The 20,795-nt window shown below is 40.5% G+C and overlaps 1 protein-coding gene across 1 annotated transcript in view; it reads left to right on the forward strand.

The window, feature by feature from the left end:
- Nucleotides 1-20,795, forward strand: part of LOC126355005 (serine/threonine-protein phosphatase PP1-alpha-like) — a 562,342-nt gene that overhangs the window by 536,112 nt on the left and 5,435 nt on the right. Inside the window, exons 5-7 of the mRNA XM_050005135.1 lie at nt 9,857-9,927; nt 17,006-17,083; nt 18,641-18,898. Coding sequence (XP_049861092.1) covers nt 9,857-9,927; nt 17,006-17,083; nt 18,641-18,898 — 407 coding nt within the window. The remainder of the gene's footprint in view (nt 1-9,856; nt 9,928-17,005; nt 17,084-18,640; nt 18,899-20,795) is intronic.

Genomic DNA, 20,795 nt, shown 5'->3' on the forward strand with positions numbered 1-20,795 from the left:
GTCACTTTAATGTGACCACCTGCCAACATCCTCAATAGCTAGCTGCCTTTTGCAGCACAGACCACTGTGAGATTAGCAAAGAGAGTGTCAGTGAGATTCTGAAAGGTACTGACATGTATGTGGAGCCATGCCGACTCCAGTGTCTACACTAGGTTTCTCGGTTGAGGATCCATGGCATGAACTGCCTGATCAATGTGATCCCACAGATTCTCAATTGAGTTTAAATCTAGGGGGTCTGGTGTCCAGGGGAGTATGGTAAACTACTCCTGGTGCCCTTGGAAGTGCACACATACACTGCAAGCTGTGTGACATGTTGCACTGTCCTGCTGATAGGTGCCATCGAGCTGAGGAAAAACAAACTGCATATAGGGGTGCATACATTATTGTGCTGATCCATTGTGCCCAGGAAATGCCACAAGAATGTATCCCAGACCATAATGTTCTCTCCTTCAGCATACGTCTTTACTTTCCAATGCTTCATGCTGTAAATGCCAATGACCATCAGTCCAATGGCACATAAAATATGATCCATCTGGAAAAGTCACCTGTCACCACTCAGCAGACGTCTAGTTTTGGTACTGGTGTGCAAAGTCCAGGCTTCATCACTGATGAGCAGCACACAGCATTGGTGCTTGAATAAAGTATATGCTGCAAAGGGCCATATGCAGCAACATCACTGAACAGCTGTTGAGGGGACACTGTTAGTAGCCTATTGGTTCATCTGGATGGTCAGTTGCTTAACAGTTGCATGTCAGCTCACCCACACACAACTCCTTAGTCATCTTTCACCCCTGTCATCTATGGTCCTTGGTGCACCACAGTTGCCTCGGCGCCGGTTTTGGATAGCACTGTTTTGCTGTAGACAATAGACTTTAACCACAGCAGCACACAAACAGTTTACACTTATCCATTTTGGAAATGCTTCCATCCTTAGATGAAAAACCAGCTATTGACCCCTTTTGTGTGTCAAATAAGTTGCTCTGTTTCCACATTATGACAAAAACTGCCCTGTTTTCTGCATCAAGCCTGACACACTTTATATACCTTCCACTATTGGTGCTGCCATTTGCCATCTGTGAATGGTTACTGCATGTTGACATTGAACATTGGCAAAGGTCACAGCTTTTTGCCAGCACTGAGTTGGCTCTTTGCCAGCCTCTGATGCTGTCTGTATATTGGAACACATGGGTATTGTTACTTCCTGGTTTCCTCTTCATACAGCACTGGAAGTGGAAGCCATTCTGATCCATTTAGACTCAGCAGTAATGATATGCAATATTTATCTCCCTCCGGACCAGCCTCCTACACTTCAACATTTTTTGCCCTCCTTCAATAGCGACCTCCCCACTTCTTTCTCCTTGGAGATTTTAATGCCCATAACCCTTTTGTGGGGCAGCACTGCAACCACTGACTGGGACAGGATTATTGACAACCCACTAACAGGGCTAGATCTCTCATTCCTCAACACTGGAGCCCCCACACACTTAAGTGTGGCACACAGCACTTTCTCAGCCATCAATCTTTCCATCTGCCTGGATTTGTCCCCTCTGTTCAATGGATAATACATAATGATTTACCGAGCGAGGTGGCGCAGTGGTTAGACACTGGACTCGCATTTGGGAGGAAGACCATTCAATCCTGCATCCGGCCATCCTGATTTAGGTGTTCCGTGATTTCCCTAAATTGCTCCAGGCAAATGCCAGGATGGTTCCTTTCAAAGGGCACGGCCGACTTCCTTCCCCATCCTTCCCTAATCCGATGAGACCAATGACCTAGCTGTCTGGTCTCCTTCCCCAAAACAACCAACCAACGAACATAATGATTTGTGTGACTGATCATTTTCTGATCATCTTATCTTTTCATCATCATCAATCTCCTAGACACCTTTCCAGCTGGACCTTTACTAATGTGAATTGTGATCCTTTTCCTTGGATACCATCCCAACCATTCAATCACATGACACTGATGAGTCTGTGTGGAGTTTACCTTTGCCATCCTCTTGGAAACTGCTTATTCCTTCTTCCTCAGGTTCTGCCTGATGGAACACTATCCCTTGGTGGACGCCTGAAATTGCTGTGGCTATTAAAGATCACTACAAACAGCATCCTATTCACCTTTATAAATGGCTTTGTACTTTGGCCCATTATCCTATTAAATACCCAAAAAGGATTTGTTGGGAACAACATATCACTGCCATAGGGCAGTTCCCTCTTCCCAGGTATGGGAAAAGATCAGGTGCAGTTTTGGCCTCCATACTCCTACAGGTATCCCATGAATTTCTCTGAATGACTTTATCCTCACCAGTCCAGATTCTGGCACTGAGCATTTTGCTCAGAATTTCATCCAGGCCTCAACATCAGTCCACTATCTGCCCATGTTCCAACTTTTCAAATACCATCTGGAGCGACTCCCTTCATCTTTTGTTTCCTGCTGCCTGGAGCTTTATAACAACCCATTTTGTGAACAAGAATTCGCCAGCACCCTCATTTTCTGTCCTGACATGGCTCCTGAATTGGACTGAGCTGGGTGCATACCCAAATCATTCAGCACTTATTTGTGGCTAGCCATTGTCTTACTAGCCCTTTTGAAGCATCTCTCAAGCGAGGGCGAATTCCGTTCCCATTGGTGAGAAAATGTAAGTTTTCCAGTTTTGAATTTCGAAAATTGCTTCATCTGATGAACAGGTATTGTCCAATCAGTTTAACCAATGTCCTCTATGGGTTACCTGAAAGTGTGGTGAGTGGAAGGTTGTATTGGATCCTTGAGTCCTGGGACCTTTCGGCTTTGACTCCGGGTGGTTTTCTATTGCAGATAATTTAGTCCACTTTGAGTCTGATACCTGAATGGCTTTTACCCAGTATCAACATACTTTCCAATAGTCTTTGATCTGCATAAAGCTTATAATATCACATGGTGCCACCACATCCTTTCCACCTTACATGAGTGGGCCTCCATAGCCCACTCCCAAACTTTGTATTTTTTTCACGTCACACTTTCCAGTTACAGGTTGGCACCTCCTATAGCGCCTCCTATGTATAGGAGAATGGAGTTCTGAAGGGTTTTGTTTTGAGAGTCGCTCTCATTTTAGTGGTGGGGTTTCGCGTGATTGGTTTTCAGGTTCCACTGATTAGATCAGGTATCCACTATATGCAGGAGGCGGCTACACGGGTAGCAGAGGCTGTGTGGCATGGACTGGGCGTTTTTTTAGGTTAGAGAGTCTCAGAGAAACACAAGAAGGGCTTCAGCTACAAAGGGTGCACGCCAAACACAGGAAGAACATAGATACAGGAACCATTGGTATAACAGTTGTAAATTGTTGTTGCTGTGTTAGCTCCAAGCACTAATAGAAAGCACTGCTGCTCAAATTGTTATAGGTACTGAAAACTGGCTAAAGCCAGAGATAAGCTCAGTTGAAAATTTTGCAAGGAACCTAACGGTGTTCCGAAAGGTTAGGCTACACACAGTTGGCGGTGGTGTGTATGTTGCTGTTAGAAGTAGTTTATCTTGTCACGAAATTGAAGTAGATAGTTCCTGTGAGTTAATATGGGCAGAGGTCATCATTGGCAGCTGGAATAAAACAATAATTGAATCCTTTTACCGACCTCCCAATTCAGATGATACAGTTGCTGAAAGGTTCAAAGTAAACCTGAGTTTGATCTCAAACATGTACTCGACTCATGTGATAATAGTTGGTGGTGACTTTAATTTACCCTCAATGTGTTGGCGAAAATACACGTTTAATTCTGGAGGTACACATAAAACATTATCCAAAATTTTGCTAAATGCATTCTCTGAAAATTATTTTGAGCAGTTAGTTCGTGAGCCCATGCGAACAGTAGACCTCTTAGCAACAAATAATCCTTAGTTAATAATGAGCATCGGATACATGGATTAGTGAACACAGGGTTGTCATAGCAAGACTGAATATTGCAACCCCCAAATCATCCAAAAATAAACGAAAAATATACCTATTCGAAAAATCAGATAAAACTTCACTTGACATCTTCCTGAGAGGCAGTCTCCGCTCCTTCCAAATTAATGATAAAAGTGTAGACCAGATGTGGCTCAAATTCAGAGAATTAGTATCAGCAGCAGTTAAGTGATTTATACCAAATAAATTTACAAATGACGGAGCTGATCCTCCTTGGTACACATAATGGGTCAGAACACTGTTGCAGAAACAACAAAACAAACATGCCAAATTTAAACAGACAGAAAATCCCCAACATTGGTGCTCTTTTACAGAAGCTCAAAATTTACTGTAGACTCCAATGGGAGATGCTTATAACAGTTTCCACAACGAAACTTTGTCTCAAAACTTGGCAGAAAATCCAAAGAGCTTTTGGTCGTATGTGAAGTATGTTAGCAGCAAGAAACAATCAATGCCTTCTTTGCACAATAGCAATGGAGATACTATCGAAGACAGTGCTGCCAAAGCAGAGTTACTAAACATAACCTTCTGAAATGCCTTCACAAAAGAAGATGAAGTAAATATTTCAGAATTCAAAGCAAGAACAGCTACCAACATGAGTAACGTATAAGTAAATATCCTTAGAGTAGTGAAGCAACTTAAACCACTTAATAAAATCAAGTCTTCTGGCCCAGACTGTATACCAATTAGGTTCCTTACAGAGTATTCTGATGCATTAGCTCCATACTTGACAATCATACACAACCGTTAGCTGATTCCGCAGCCCAAGGCATTCCTGCGGTTGGTTTTGGTTACTACACAATTCACATCCAGTCCCTTTTTTCAAAACTCAAGCTTTCACCTCTATCACCTCTTCTTTGGACCAACACATGTACTCCTCCATAGGACATCCCTCATACACAGCTCTTTCTTGCACAACCACAAGGTTCAAAAGGCTCCACTCAGCCCGAGGCCCGTACTGCCAATTCTTTTTCATTCTTGGCATGTTTTTGGATTCAGAAGTAGCCTGTACTGATGGCTCAATGGTTGCTGGCCAAGCTGGCTTTGCTTACATTCATGTGGGATGTAATGAGCTCTGCTCCTTGCCAGATGGCTGCAGTGTCTTCACTTTGGAGTTGGTATCCGTCTCGCATGCTCTTGAGCTTATCTGTTCCTGCACAGGCGAGTCCTTTCTCATCAGTAGTGACTCTTTGAGCAGTTTAAAAGCTCTTGATCAGTGTTATCCTTGCCATCTCTTGGTTCTGAATATGTGGGATTCATTTTTTGATCTCAAACAATGTGGATGCATGGTGGTCTTTGCACTCCAGGTCATGTTGGGATCCCAGTGAATGAACTCGATGGCAGGCTGGACAATTTGGCTACTGGCAAACTGCCTCTTGAGATCAGCACTCCATAACTGGACCTTTGATTGATATGATGTCATCAAATCCTAAGGATATGGAATACGAAATGGCATACTCTGACTTCGCCAAACAACCTACAGTTGATAAAGGATACTATGAATTGTGGAGATCCTCCATGCAGGCCCTTGCAAGGACTCTATCGTCCTTTGCCGCATCCACCATATTTGGCAGACTCATGGACATCTCCTCCATTGTGAGGATCCACCCTACTGTCATTGTGGTGCCCATTTGAGAGTGGTCCACATTTTGCTAGGGTGTCCTAACCTAGTCGCCCTGTGGCAGACTAAATCTTCCTGAGTTGCTTCCCTAGTGCTAGTGGATCAAGTCTCAGAGACTAGCCTGGTTTTATGGTTTATTTGAGGAGGGGTTCTTACTACTCTCTCTAAGGAAGAGCACTTCAGCCTTGTCAGGCCATTAAGGAGTTGACAGGATGCTATGTTGCCTACACACAGCCTTGTCAGCCCATTGAGGAGTTTGCGGTATGCTATATTGCCTCCCCTGCATTGAATGGACAGTGACTGTCAGGGCTTGGTGGTGACACCCCAACCCTTACCCTACATGGTCTTTTGCTCTTCTTCCCCCTTCTCACATGTTTGTTTGATCTAGTGTTCTCCCTTTGTTTTCTTACGCTTCTCTCACCCTGGACCTGTCACTAGTCTTTTTTGGGTATTGTTGGGTGGGGTGCCTCTGGTATGTGGCAGGCGTATGACCCCGATCACACTTTCTGCCTTGGGCGACTCTGGCACTCCTGGGACAGGGAACCTTGTATGCCTTTCTTCCTTTGCCCCCTTTTCTTCTTCCTTGTTCCTTTCTTTAGGTCTTGATGACCTCAGTAGCCCTTGGGGTTTCTTTCCTTGAGTTTTGCACACTAGGACTTTCTATGCCATTTAGTTTTATTGACTTGCTTATTCCAGGTAGGAGGGACTTATGACCTTGTACTTTGATCCCTTTAATCAATAAACCAACCAAACAGTGTCCTGTGGTACTTTTATCATACCTTTTTCTGCAGTGTAGCCTTGTACAGAAGTGAAACATGGACAAAAACCATTTTAAATCAGAGCAGAATAGAAGCTATTGTAATGGGGTGCTACAGAAGAATACTGAAGATTAGATGGCTAGATAGGATAACTAATGAAGTGGTACTGAATGAAATTAGGGAAAAAAGAAATTTATAGCACAGACTACAAGAAAGGATCAGTTGACACATGAAGGGCTTGGAAATTTGGTAATGTAAGTGTTATAACCTTTTATCACCAATAATTGCATGGATATTCAAACACACTCACTTAGAAACAATAGCTGGTTACATGATAACAACTCAATGTGTCTTATTCGACTGCCGTGCCGTGACATGCGGCCGGCACCGTTCGTCACTAGGTGGCGCTCCCGCACTCAGCCGAGTTGCGCGGAGCACCTCTATCACCGTTTGCGCGTACTGTCGTGGTGGCACTGTTAAATGTCGTGGCACTGTCACAACACTTTTCCCCCCCCTTGAAAAAAAAAACCACTCACTTCCTTGGAGACATGGACAGTGCAGAGACATCCATAGCCTCTTGTAAGTCCCCGACAAGATCCCGTGGAGAGACACAAGAGTACGGTCGAAAATGTCCAGGTCAGAAGCTCATGCATGAAACGTGCCTCCTGGATGAGATGATGGGTGAAAACTCCAGAGCAGCATCCATAGGTGTCGTGGACCAGGGGGTGTGCTCCACCGAGATGGGTCCCAGAGAAGGTGGCGTCGCGACTGGGGCCGGTTCCGGTGTATTCGGAAGCGGTAGCGATGTCGGCTGCATCAACACGTACAGTAGATCGGCAGCAGCGACAGAACTGGCTTCTCGGGCTGGTGGAGGAGAAGGAAGGGGCGGTGGCACCGGCGTGGCCACCACTCATGGGCGCATCTGGTCGTAATGACGAACAACCATGCCGTCGACCGTACGTATTTCACAAAGCCGGCGGCCACGAAGAGCCTTGACCACCCCTGGAATCCATTTAAGGCGAGATCCATACCCTCATGCCCACACGTCGGTGCCCAACAAGTATTTTCCCGCACCAGGGGACACAGCAAAAGGCCTGACAGGGTGAAGCAGGTGTACGCAACGCCACCAGAATCGGGTGTGCTCGGAAAAACTTAGGGCGAGCTGTAGGTTTAAGGGTAATCTGGGCTTCAAAATTTTTGGCACAACCCAGACCAGCAGAGAACACGGACGAAAATTCAGAACACATTCCATCCAGCTGTTGACACGGAATATCCTCAGATATGAGGTGCACATAATCATCATTGGAGAACCCAAACAACTGGAAAGCATCATAACCGAACAGGTTTTCAGTGCCCGCATGATCCACCTCATAAAACGTGAGGGGCCTAACAACAGACTTGTATGCAGTGGAAGCATCAAACTGGCCAATGATAGGAATTTTCTTTTTATTATAAGTTCTCAGATTTCATGTAACTGGAGACAAGGGAGGGGAGCCCAACTCCAAATACGTGCGAGAATTAATGAGAGTTACTGCAGAGCCAGTGTCCACTTGCATGCGAATGTCTTTATCCAGAACACGAACAGTAACAAACAACTTATTTGTTTGAGAAAGCACACAGTTAACATCCATGTCCGATGCCTCGTCCTCATTGACAGGAACTTTAGGGGACTGACACACAGAAGCAATATGGCCTTTTTTCCTACATGAATTACACGTGGCCCAACATTTTGGACATGCGGCCCTGTCATGCTGTACGAAACAACGTGGACAAGAAGGAAGTGCGGAATGAACCTGCTTCTGTGGTTGCTGTTTTTGCTGCGAGCATTGTGGCCCAACGCGACATTGTTTATGCAAGTGAATCGCCACCACATCTTCGTTCTCCTGTGAAACAGGCAAATTGTCCGTGTCGAAAGTTGACTGTACAGTGCCTACATCACACCACGCGTCTATTTGCGCACCAGCAGCGTGAGACACTTCAAAGGATTGAGAGATGCTTAGAACTTCTGACAACGACGGGTTTGGCAGTTGTAGGGCACATTGCCAAACTTCTTTATCAGGAGCAAGCCGTAGAATAGCATCCCTAACCACTAAATCAGCATAAGACTCATGATTAGTGTCCGTGAGAAACTGACATTTCCTACTCAGACCGTGTAGTTCCGCCGCCCAAGCCTGGTAAGATTGATGGGGCTGTTTACGACACCGGTAGAACGGCACGTGGGCGACAATGACGTGGGTGTTTTTTCGGTAATAGTTAGACAATAAGTCACACATTTCTTGGAAGGACAGAGAGGCAGGTTCCCGCAGAGGGGCTAACTGAGATAGCAGCTGATAGATCCTTGGGGAAATCCAAGATAGAAATAACGACTTACATATAGGAGCATCGACAACGCCAAAAGCCAAGAAGTGTTGCCGCAAACGCTTCTCATAATGCTCCCAGTCTTCAGCGGCCTCGTCGTAAGGAGGGAATGGAGGCGGAGAAGAGGAAGACAGACGATGAGTAAGCGACGTCGACAACACCTGAATAGCAGCCGTAAGCTGTGTTTGTTGTGCCTGAATAGCAGCCGTCAGCTGTGTTTGTTGTTCAATGAGCGCTTGCATAAGCTGTTCCATGTTTGCCCCGCACAAACACACAAATCCACAACGCAGTGAAAATACCCGACCTCGTTGCCAAAAAGTGTTATAACCTTTTATCACCAATAATTGCGTGGATATTCAAACACACTCACTTAGAAACAATAGCTGGTTATATGATAACAACTCAGTGTCTCTTATTTGACTGCCGTGCTGTGTAGCTAGGTGGCACTCTCACGCTCAGCTGAGTTTGGGGGGCGCCTCTATCGCCATTTGCGCGTACTGTCGTGGCGGCACTGTTAAATGTCGTGGCACTGTCACAACAGTAAGGAAATGTGGAGGGGAGGTAGGGCAAATGCAGAGGGAGGCTAAGGAATGAATATGGTAAGAAGGTAGGAATAGAGGTAGGTTGCAGTTTTCATTCAAAGATGAAGACACTTACAGAAGATAGGATAGCATGGAAAGTTGCATCACCTGTCTTCAGACTGAAGATGAAGACAACAAACAACAACCTATTATTCTCTCATTCTCTCCTCCCCAAGAAAGGAACTAACAATTCTGAAAGCAAACTAGTCTCATATACTTTTACATGTCTATCAGCAGTAAGTTTTGCCTAGTGAAGGTAAGTATTGACCAGCAATTCTCATAATTTTATAATTTTCTAAAGTGAATTTTCCTTTTGAAACAAAGCTTGACATCAATACTTGTTAGAATATCAGAGAATGAACAAGCTGAAGATCATAACACAATTGAAAACAACTGGATATCAAATGACCTAAGGCAAATAATGCCTCTAATTTCCTTGTTGATGTGTTGAAAGAAAAAGATACTTACTTTCCTTATTGTGCTACTTTGGTGAGAGCTCATTTTTAAACAAGGGATGAATATACAAGAGAAAGATTGTTATTCAAGTGATTAATGTTTATTTACAATGTTTTAATATATTAGCACTGATGTACTCATTTGTTTACAGCTGCTCTTATTGAGGGGACAATCTTCTGTATGCATGGTGGCCTCTCTCCACAATTACAAGATTTGAATGAGGTAATTCTTCCTTTACCTACTAAGTATTTTAGTATTTTATAAGTTTCAAACGTAAGACATGTTATATTATCAATCAAAATAATCATTGTTTGAAAATATTATATGGACGGTTAAAATATCCACTTGTCAAACAGCAACAGGGGGAATCACATAAAAGGTGTGGAAACATGCAAGCGCTTGGAGACTATGGCTCCTTTTTCTATCAGAATGTTTGAAGGGAAAGGAAGAGGGATGAAGGAAAAGGACTAGTAAGGGTCAAAATGATAAAATTTCTAAGCCCAAAGGATGCAGAATCAATCATTTTTGTTAAGTCTGCAACAATGCTTTTTAGAGTTACTGTTTCCCTGTCTGCCATAAGCAACAAAAAATATGTAAAACTAAAAGAAAGCTAAAAGAGGAATAGTTACTGAAATGATATGTTGAGACCACAGAAATTAAAATAAATTTGCATCAGGTGGATGGTGATAACAAAGGACATATTGTGAAACCAGTTCCCACAGGTGAAGTTCTGAGAAACTAGTGTTAGGAGGAAGAATCCAGATGGCATGTGTGGTAAAACAGTCGCAGAGTTCACAACTGCCACTGTTCTGAGGGCTATGATTTCCTAAAACATTGCTGGAAATGGTATTTTGCCCAGCTCAGTAAGAATAGTTTTTCTGAACATAACTGTCTGAAGTGTAGCCTACTAGTACATAAGTGAAACGTGGATGATAAGCAGTTCAGACAAGAAGAGAATGAAGCTACTGAAATGTGATCCTGCAGAAGAATGCTGAAGATTAGGTGGCTAGGTCATGTAACTAATGAGGAGGTACTGAATGGAATTGGGGGGAAAGAACTTCGTGGCGTAACTTGATTAAAATAAGGGATTGCTAGGACTCATTCTGTGACATCAAGGAATCGTCAATTTAGTATTGGGGGTAAAATATCTTATATCTGCACAAATCTCCAGTCCACACACTATGACGCGTCTGTGCAGATGTGATATGTGCAGATATTTGTGCAGACAGATCATTGCGTGTGGACCAACCTTTACATTTGGTACACTCTCGATACAAAGTATCAATATTTTTGGTTCAGTTCCCATACAGTGTGGTAACTGTAAAGTCACCCACATAGACTGGCGCAGCATGCAGAGCCATGTTGGGAGAGCAAGCCACACCTGCCCCCTGCAGTGCTGGCAGCATAAACTGTGCTTCAAATGGGAGTAAAAATAGCTTTGTTGTTGTTCAAAATCAAAACTGAAATCATCTTACAAATTGATATGTTTAGTAAAGATCCCGACTTTTTCAATTATCCACACTTATTGCAAGGAAAGGAAAATCTCACAGTGGACAATAATGGGTACCCCACACGGTACTGTCAGCTAACTAACATCACCTGCAGCCAAGAACTAGTGGCTAATAGTAGAAGCCTTCCAACTTTTACTGACATCTGCTTACTCAGAATTATGGAGAAGATCAGCCAACTTAGGCACAGTTCTCACTAAGGCAAAATTATATGTGATATTATGCAGAAGCAATCCACAATGGTGGAATGCACACAAAAGTAGTTGAAGCAACTTAAGTGGTTCAAGCTGGGATGACAGCAATACAACACCCACACATATCTGTCTGTATTTTATTTCCCAGGACAACAGGGCATGCTGGTTGCTCTGTGAAACTTTATCAGATAACACAAATATCAAGTCATCACATGTGCCTTTAAAAAACTTGTTTTATAAAAGTGAAGCAAAGCTACATCCAATTCTTTACAGAGTTTCTAAGTAAAATTTTTACTGTTTGCATAAAAAAATAGCATGAGTTTTCCAATCTGTAGGCTTTATCATTTGATTCTGAGGAAACTGTTTGAGGAAAAAAGGAAAAAAAGTATTCCTCAACTAATTGTCTCAAATCACAGCTTGATAATGAATTGGTTTTCCTTAGATTATTGCATTAGTTATTGTGATATTTCACAAATAAGTAAAACACGCATTATATTTTGAAATGCCTGAAGTAAAAAATTTAGTCACAGCCCAGTTTATGTTCAGTGGGTTTTAGGCCATACTGTGCTGTGCACAAAATATAGTTAACATGTGGAAATTGTTTTTAACATTGGAAGAAGAATGATACCTCTTTCAATTCTTGAGAAAAATATGATATATTGGAATTATCAATGATGAAGTTGGCAGCAACATACCACAAGTGAGGTTATTGCTTTCTGCTATGTGGAGAGTGGAGCTGCCTCGTGTTTCTCTTTCTTATTTGCCAGTGATAGAAGCCAAAGCTGGAAGTGGAAACCTTTGTGAAATAAAAAGGCACCAGGACTCATCAGCTGACAATGCTGGCTGGATGTTCTGTCAGTCTATACACCATGATTTCAGGAAGCTTTGTGATGTGGGTAAAAGATATCTGAAAACTAAACTCCTGTTACTTCTGAATGAGCAGCTGGAGAAAGCCAAGGACATGCCAGGATTTTCCCTTCATCATGGGCTTCCACCACCCTTCAAACACATTGTCTACCCTATTCATAGTTCACCAGTCACTGGTACACCATTGACTGTGACTGATCTCACATAAATCCAGCTGCTGTGCTTCTTCTGAGTACTCCTCAAGCTGAACCACACACTAGAAACACTATCCTAGTTTTCTTAATTTGTAACAATTATTTATATATGTACTGCACTGAATAAAGTACTGTACCAGGGAGTCTTGAAAAAATGAACTTTCCATGGAAGCATTTTTGACATCATTCACACATTTCCACCAACTAACCATTTTGTAAGGGGTTGCTCATCAGCAGGAGTTACAGCAAGTTCAAAACTGTGTAAGAGTAGATGATACTGGTTGCTCCAAAAAGTGGAAACTGTCTAGGGTTATTCTGTAGTATTCTTGGAATTTTTCATGCTGAGGAGCCTCATGAGAAAACACAACTGAACTATGTTTGATGTTTATATTTTATAGCACTGTACAGATTCACCCAGTACTTTCCAATAACGTCATCTTCCAAAAAGATCATAATTGCAACGGAAACATAAACATGATTCATGCTGTCTTTTTGTTTGCCGTATGGTGAGTCACATCATGTAACATATTAATACAGTGTGAAACATGAGTGTTGGACTGATAAGTGTTGCATGACATAACCTTCATTGCAACATGTTGTATTGCATATCATACTGTCTTAGTGCAAACCACAACTTAAAGTTAGCACTCTGTACCTTGTACATGTTAACAACAGTAAATGACATGACAGTGATAATAAACAAATGAACCATCAATTTCTTTTCAACTTGTATGAATACATTCTGGAGCAATGTTCTAATTTTTTTAGAGGCGTGTGCATTGTTCATTCTTGCTAGCATTAAAAGAATGAATTGTTATGTCAAAAATGTAAATCAAACAAAAACTTGTAAACAATGAATTAAAATCTTAAAAAGACACCCTCTTTGAAATATTATGCATAGTGCAGTATCTATTTGATGAAAAATACAAAATTAAATTTACATTCCTATAGCTAGAATATTCAGGGTTTTAGTATCTATGAAAGAATAAATGTCAGCAAACTCTGGGTATTACTAATAAGCTATAATAAAATGAAATGGAGCTGCTACTGGACTAAATGACAAAACTACTATGTGCCTGCAATGCCATTAAGAAGGATAGACATGGTGAAAGTTCCGTCTCAGAAATGTTTCCCTCCCAGGGAATTAAAAACTCACCAGGAAGATCCCACATCACGATATTTACACATCTTCATAAACCTCAAATGGTTATTGTCTCTTTTCATTTATTTCAGTATTGTGTGCCAGGGTATGGCATTAACTCTACAGGAACTGCTTGATACGTAATGAAAATAACTGGTTAGTGACTGATGATTAGTGAGATAATGATGGTTTGGACACGAGAGTTCAAAATGATAATGACTTGGAAATGAGTGGTGTAGGAAGGCTGGGATGTTCACTTCACAGGTAGCTCACAATCCGAATTATTTGTGAGATGTGTAATGCTCCCTGCAAGGTTCAGTTCTGTAGCACATGCAGCTTCCTTATCTAATCTAAAACAGTGTAGGGCCACTTGGCAGGCACATGCTTTAAAATAAGAGGATATCACTTGAAACCATCATTCGCAATTCTGTCAGTGCAATGAAATTATACTTGACTAATTTTACATATGCCAACAGCCTTGCCGCAGTGGTAACACCCTTTCCCATCAGATCACTGAAGTTAAGCACTGTTGGGCTGGGCTAGCACTTGGATGGGTGACCATCTGGTCTGCCGAGCACTCTTGGCAAGCGGGGTGCACTCAGCCCTTTTGAGGCAAATTGAGGAGTAACTTGATTGAGAGGTAGCAGCTCCAGTCTCATAAACTGACATACGGTCGGGTGAGCAGTGTGGTGACCACATGCCCCTCCCCCCCTCCCCCCCCCCCTCCATATCCGCATCCAGTGACGCCTGTGGGCTGAGGATGACATGGTGGCCGGATGATACCATTGGGCCTTCCAAGGCCTGTTTGGACAAAGCTTAGTTTAGTTTAGTTTCATTTTACAGATGACGACTTTTTTCCTGGGCAGTTACTTTAGATCTAATTGTGTTCAGTGCATAAGTAGTGAATGCTAAGCAAAATAAATATTAAATTTGTTTTTATGTGCTTAAACAATATTTTGCAGTAGGAAAACAGTTTAGTGAGGAGGATAGGGTTTGTGATGGGACTAACAGAAAACATCATAAATGGCAGGACAATGGAAAATCTGAGAATGTAAAACCAGGTTTTATAGTGGTCATGTTGGTCTAGTGGGTAGATTACTACAGTCTGGCCATGGAGGTCACAAATTACATCCTGAGCAGGGGTGGGGACTTTTCCCAGTATTCTGCCCTTAAGTCCCAGGTTTTTGAGTCTTGTCCAATGCAGGTACAAACAATCACTCTGTCCTTCTCATCCCATCCAGTATGTTCTGAGGTTGTCCCCCCCCCCCCCCCCCCCATTTTCTATACATCGCCATTCCTCTACCTTCAACCCTATTCCTTCCTCTTCAACCGTTCTGCCAGAAGAAGGAGCCATCACTATTAAATGTTACATTATGTGAGTTATGTAGCCATGAATAACATACACCCACTCTACTACTAAAATGTTTCTTTCACGCAATTATGTTTTTCATATTAGTGTGACTTATTACTTGCATTTGTATGTCAATTAACTTACCATTTTACTGAACTAAGCTTGAGTATCACATTACCTTATCAGTCATGATCAGCTGTTGATATTAATACATGATAATCTGACTATGTCATTCGAGGACAACCAGGTGAATGGATAAAATCAAACTTGTGCAACCGCAAGCAGTATGTATCATTAGGAAACTCATACCAATCAGAAACCAAACCCATCAAATATGGAGTGCCGCAGGATTCAGTAATGGGGCCATTGTTATTTAATGTGTTTGTTAATGATATAGGTGCTGAGGAGGAAGAAAAAGAAATATTGTATGCTGATGACATGAAAATACTAAATAGTGACCAAAATATGGAACAGCCTGAGAGGAGAGCATACATATCTTCGAATGTCACAGCTCAATGGCTGTTGGAAACTGGTTATAAATCTAAAAAAGATTATGTATGTAGTGTTTAAAAAGAAGGAGAAGGCTGTAGAGATGGATTTAGAGGTTGATGGAACAAGGCTGGAAGAAGTAGAATCTGCTATATTCTTAGGTACTATTGCGTATAATGAACTGAAACGGAAAAACACATCAATAATGTCTGTAAGAAACTGAGCTGTGTAATATTCTTAATGATGCAGCTATCACAGTATTCAGACAAGAACCTTCTGTGTACAGTGTATCATGGACTTTTCGAACCATACTTATAGTATGGAGTGACTGTGTGGGGAAACTCAAAAAACAAGAGACAAAACAAGTGTTCACATTACAAAAAAAAAGAAGCAATTAGGGCCATTTTAAGAAGAAAAACCTCTGAAACGTGCAGAAACTGTTTCAAGAAGTTAGGTACCTTACCTTTTTCATCATTGTATATATACAAAACAATAATGTACATGACAAAAGGTAATGAGGACTGGATTACAAATGCTAGTGTACACACCCACAATACAAGAAGGAAGAATGAAGTACAGAGCATACCCCACCAACTGGCAATGCTAGAAAAAGGATCCCAATACTCTGGTATCAGACTGCTAAGAAGTCTGCCTAAAAACCTGCAAGATAGTGTACTTGGCAATGACTTTCCAAAGAAACTTAAAGACTATCTCATTGAAAAAGAGTTTTACAGTGTTGCCATTAAATTTGTATATATTGTTATTCATTATCAATGATGTAAAAATGTAAGCTAAAGCTGTAGAAAAATAAGTGATAATGAATGTTAATACTTTTGATGTGTCCTATATTACACGTATATTTACTGTACACAATGTAATCTTACAGAGTCAAATACAATTCAATTCAATTCAATTCAATTCAGTTCAACTGAAGTTACTAGGGTAGCAAATGAGAATGTTCATTGTAAAGTTGCAAGACAAGTGATGATTTCATCCCCATAAATCAGTTCAATCCATTTCAGTACACCTAATTCAGCTGATAAGTAGTAGGCCTCTGTAGTTTCTTACAAAAATACCAGTGGTATCAAGAAAATGAATCATTACTATTAGAAGATAAACAACAGTTAATGAATGTAACCAAGGAAGCAAAAACTTTTTCAATACAGTCCTTTCCTTGTAATTTATCAAGTTAAACTTAGCTACCATAACACTAAACAATACAGCCATAGTCTATTTTTAATACAGTGTACAGATTAAGTTTCTAAGATCTGCTTCTCTTATGTTCATATATTTACCTAGATCTGTTCACATTCCTAAAGATTTTCCTTTTGGTGGAAATCATGGAACACAATGAAAGAATTAATGAATGAATGTACGAATGTATGAATGAATGAGTGAGTGAGTGAATACTGAACTGCTATAGAAATAAAAAACTTTAAACAGTCTATCTTTTTTTTGGGGGGGGGGGGGGAGGCAAGAAATGAATTAGTTACAAATCAAAAGATGAATAAACTGACGTAAGGAATATCTTCAGATTTTTATAACTTGTTTCACAGATTCGAAACATTCCCAGACCAATTGATGTACCTGACTCTGGACTGGTGTGTGACCTTTTGTGGGGAGATCCTGCAGAGGTAAGATTTCTAAACATTTTTATAAGGAAAAAGCTTTTGTTCTGGTACTCTATGTTGATTTTAATGAACTAGTTTCTTTCCTTTTCTTTTCTTGAAACCAACAATAATGTTTAACATGACAATATTTATAAGTATGGTCCATTTGAGTGTTATTTCCCTTGTATTGTCTAGGTGCTGATCCAACTGGCCTAAAGTTGAGTTTTAGTACCCTGCAGTGGCAGTTTCATTTTTAAAGTTTTACATGTCTAATTACCATTTAAAAGTATTGATGAAATTGATATGGGGCTCACAATGGGTAGGACATCTATGTAATTGAGAAGTAGCATGACCTGCCCAACAGTTGTCAATGAGTTTCCTTGCAGGCTTTTTGATGAGTATGTCTTCCTTATCACATTATTTATCACATGATGAAGTAATCAGTAAAATTCAAATGTTGGAGTGTGGTCTTAGATATTGCTAGCCCAGGTGGACTGCAGTGCAGTGCAGTGCCAGCCACAACAATAAAACTGTGCTTGTGCATATGTGTCTGATTTTGTTAGTCAGTTAGCTTTGAGGAATGCCATTGTCTATTAGCTCAGCAGTGGTTTCAATCTTGTTTATATGCCTGTCAATCACTCAATTGCACAACTCCTTTCATTATTCCTATTGAATCCAGGATTTTCCAGTATTGTATAAATATCAAAATCAGCAACAGATGATAAAGAGCAGCTATTTAATATAACTGCAGAAGCAGCATTTCTCCTATTTTCCCAAACTAGCTGCATTTCTGTTAATTTCAGTGTGTTGGATTTAACTTAAGCAGACACAAACAATTAATAGCAGTTTAATGATAGTTAAATTTTAATTGAGTTTCAAGCAGTTGCTAATACTTGTACTTGTTCATATAGTAGCTTGACCTCTTAGTTGGTCATTTCAGATTACAAATCCAGAGGTACTGGTTTGATCCCCAATTAATCACCAGATTTTTTTCTGTTACTTACATTTTCTTTCACCTCTGGCAATGATTTGTAAATGTGAAAAGTGCCAAATTGCACAATGGTTCACAGCCCATGTTAGTTGGTCCCATTGTAACTGCTACATCCTATAGCACCATTCATAGTAAAGCAAAATAGGGACACATTTACCATTAACTTGACTCATTCCATGCCACTGAAGTTTCTCCTCCATAACAATATCTATGGAGCACATTGAATGAATGAATGAATGAATGGATAAGTGAATGAATTTATGGTGTATCAATGAAAGCAAAGATGTTTTAATGTGTTGCATGCATTTTTTCACTGGACACAGGTGCTAAATTTAAAATATTTATTGAGGAATATGAATACTAAATTTGTAATGTGAAGACAGTGCTGGAAACATTCTTATGGCATATGTTATGTTGGATCATTGAAACAAAGCTATATATTTCAGTTTGTCATGAAATTTAAAATGTTAGGTGTGTTGAAAATATTATGACTACAGGCAATTTACTGAATCACTTATGCATTACTGTGTGCTACAAATTTTTATTAAAGTTAAGAAAAGAAACTAATTTCATTCATTGTTTATTTTCAGGGGCTGACTGGATGGGCTCAGAATGACAGGGGCGTGAGCTATGTCTTTGGTTCAGATGTAGTTCGCCATTTCCTTGAGAGGCATGACTGTTCACTTATTGTGAGAGCACATCAAGTTGTTGAAGATGGGTACCAGTTCTTTGCCCAGAGATCAATGCTTACTCTCTTCTCAGCACCAAATTACTGTGGAGAATTTGACAATGCTGGAGCTGTCCTTGGTGTATCAGAAGATCTCACATGCTGGTTCAGCATATTACCGGTAACAGCTTATTCTGATTTCTAACTTTTATTCATGAGTGATAGTGCTTAAACCCAGTTTTAAAACCAGAAAAAATATCTAATTAAGTGCTGTTGCAAGATATCGTAATGTGTTATTATACTGCCATGAGTAAAAACTGCTTAGAACCCTTATGCCAATTTGTCTGAAGACAATGAGTGTAAATAGTTTTAAAATCAATAAAATGTTAACTGCTTTGTTATCAACCTGTCACAATTTCCTACAATAGCATTTCTCAGTTATAAGCCCTGTAGCATTTATGAGAGTTAGTTACTACGAACACTTTATCAGTTGGATTAGTCTCATCAGAATCAACAGCAAACCAATAACAAAAATAGTGGTTCAGTTATCCATGTTGGTATCACAAGCAAAATATGAAGAGAGAGAAATAAAAGTATACAAGAACATTGAATGTGTAATTCAGTATGTAATGCAAGATGAAAATCTAATAATCATGGGTCATCATGGGTCACTGCAATACTGTAGTAGGTAAACAAATAGAAGACAGAGTTAGAGAATAATATGGGCTCAGTGGTAACAGTGAGAGAGGCTTAGTAAAGGCCTGGAGGTGGAGGAAGATTCCATCTGGGTTATATAATGGTGACAGAGATTCCAAAATTAGATATTGGATTGTAAGACATACCCAGGAGTAGATACACACCCCGATCACAATTTATTAATGATGAAGTGTAGGTTAAACCTCATGACAATCATTAGGGAGAACCAATATGTAAAGCAGCAGGATACTTAAGTATAGGGGAATGATGGTTGTATGAAATTCTCTGTGGCTATAAACAATGCACTAATGAATACCACAACTGCAAGTTTAGTTGATGAGGAGTTGACATCTCTAAAAATGGTAATCTTAGTAGTTGGACAAATATTGGTACAAGGAAGGTAAATGTGAAGATACCTTGCATAGCAAAAGAAGATCCCCTGCTTATTAGGCGTTAAACACTCCAGGAAGCAAATGATGAAAATAAAAGACAGGAGTAGGAGTGGAAATAAAATTAAGGATGAAATATTATAGATTCTACACACTAACTTAATTGATCATTGGATGGCACTTCTCCAAATGATATTAGGAATTCTGAAAGAATGTTATTTTTGCCTTCTGTCTTGTTTGATCACAAGTATGTAAGTTGAAGGTGGAGAAAGGAAGAAAGGAAAGGAAAGGACAGGAAATGGAGGGGATCACTACTATAAGCTGCATCAAGACTTTACACTGAATCAGTGGCGATGAGTGAAAATGTGTACTGGACTGGGATTTGAAGCTGGGATCTCATGCTTACTAGGCAGGTGCTTTAGCCACTCAAGGAAGAAAATCATGAAAATAAAAGACAGGGTGAGGAGCGGAAATAAAATTCAGGATGAAACATCATCACTGCTAAGATTCACTGATGACATGGCTGTCCTCAGTAAAAGTGCGGAAGACTTAGAGGATATGTTGAATATAATAAACAATCTAACAAACACAGAATGTAGGCTAAGAGTAAACCAAAGAAAGAGGAAATTGATGAGGAGTAGCATAAACGAGATTAACAATAAACTTAACATCAAACCTGAGGATCACATAATAGATGAAATGAAGGATTCTGCTATCTTGAAAGCAAAATAACACTTAACAGATGAAGCAAAGAGTATGTAAGAAGCAGTACAGCATAAATAAAGAAGGTGTTTCTTCTTTAAAGAGAAATGCTAGTGTCAGATGTAGGTTTTAACCTGAGAATGAAATTTCAGAACTGTACATCTGGAGAAGAGCATTTTATAGAAGTGAATCATCAGCTGTGGGGGAAAGAATGTTTTCTCTGCAAAGAAACCTTTGCACAAGCCAAATTGAGACGCTTATGAGTCAGTGGTCTATTATAGACCCCTCCCC

The sequence above is a fragment of the Schistocerca gregaria genome, chromosome 3 (assembly GCF_023897955.1).
Source record: "Schistocerca gregaria isolate iqSchGreg1 chromosome 3, iqSchGreg1.2, whole genome shotgun sequence".
NCBI classification, from domain to species: Eukaryota; Metazoa; Arthropoda; class Insecta; order Orthoptera; family Acrididae; genus Schistocerca; species Schistocerca gregaria.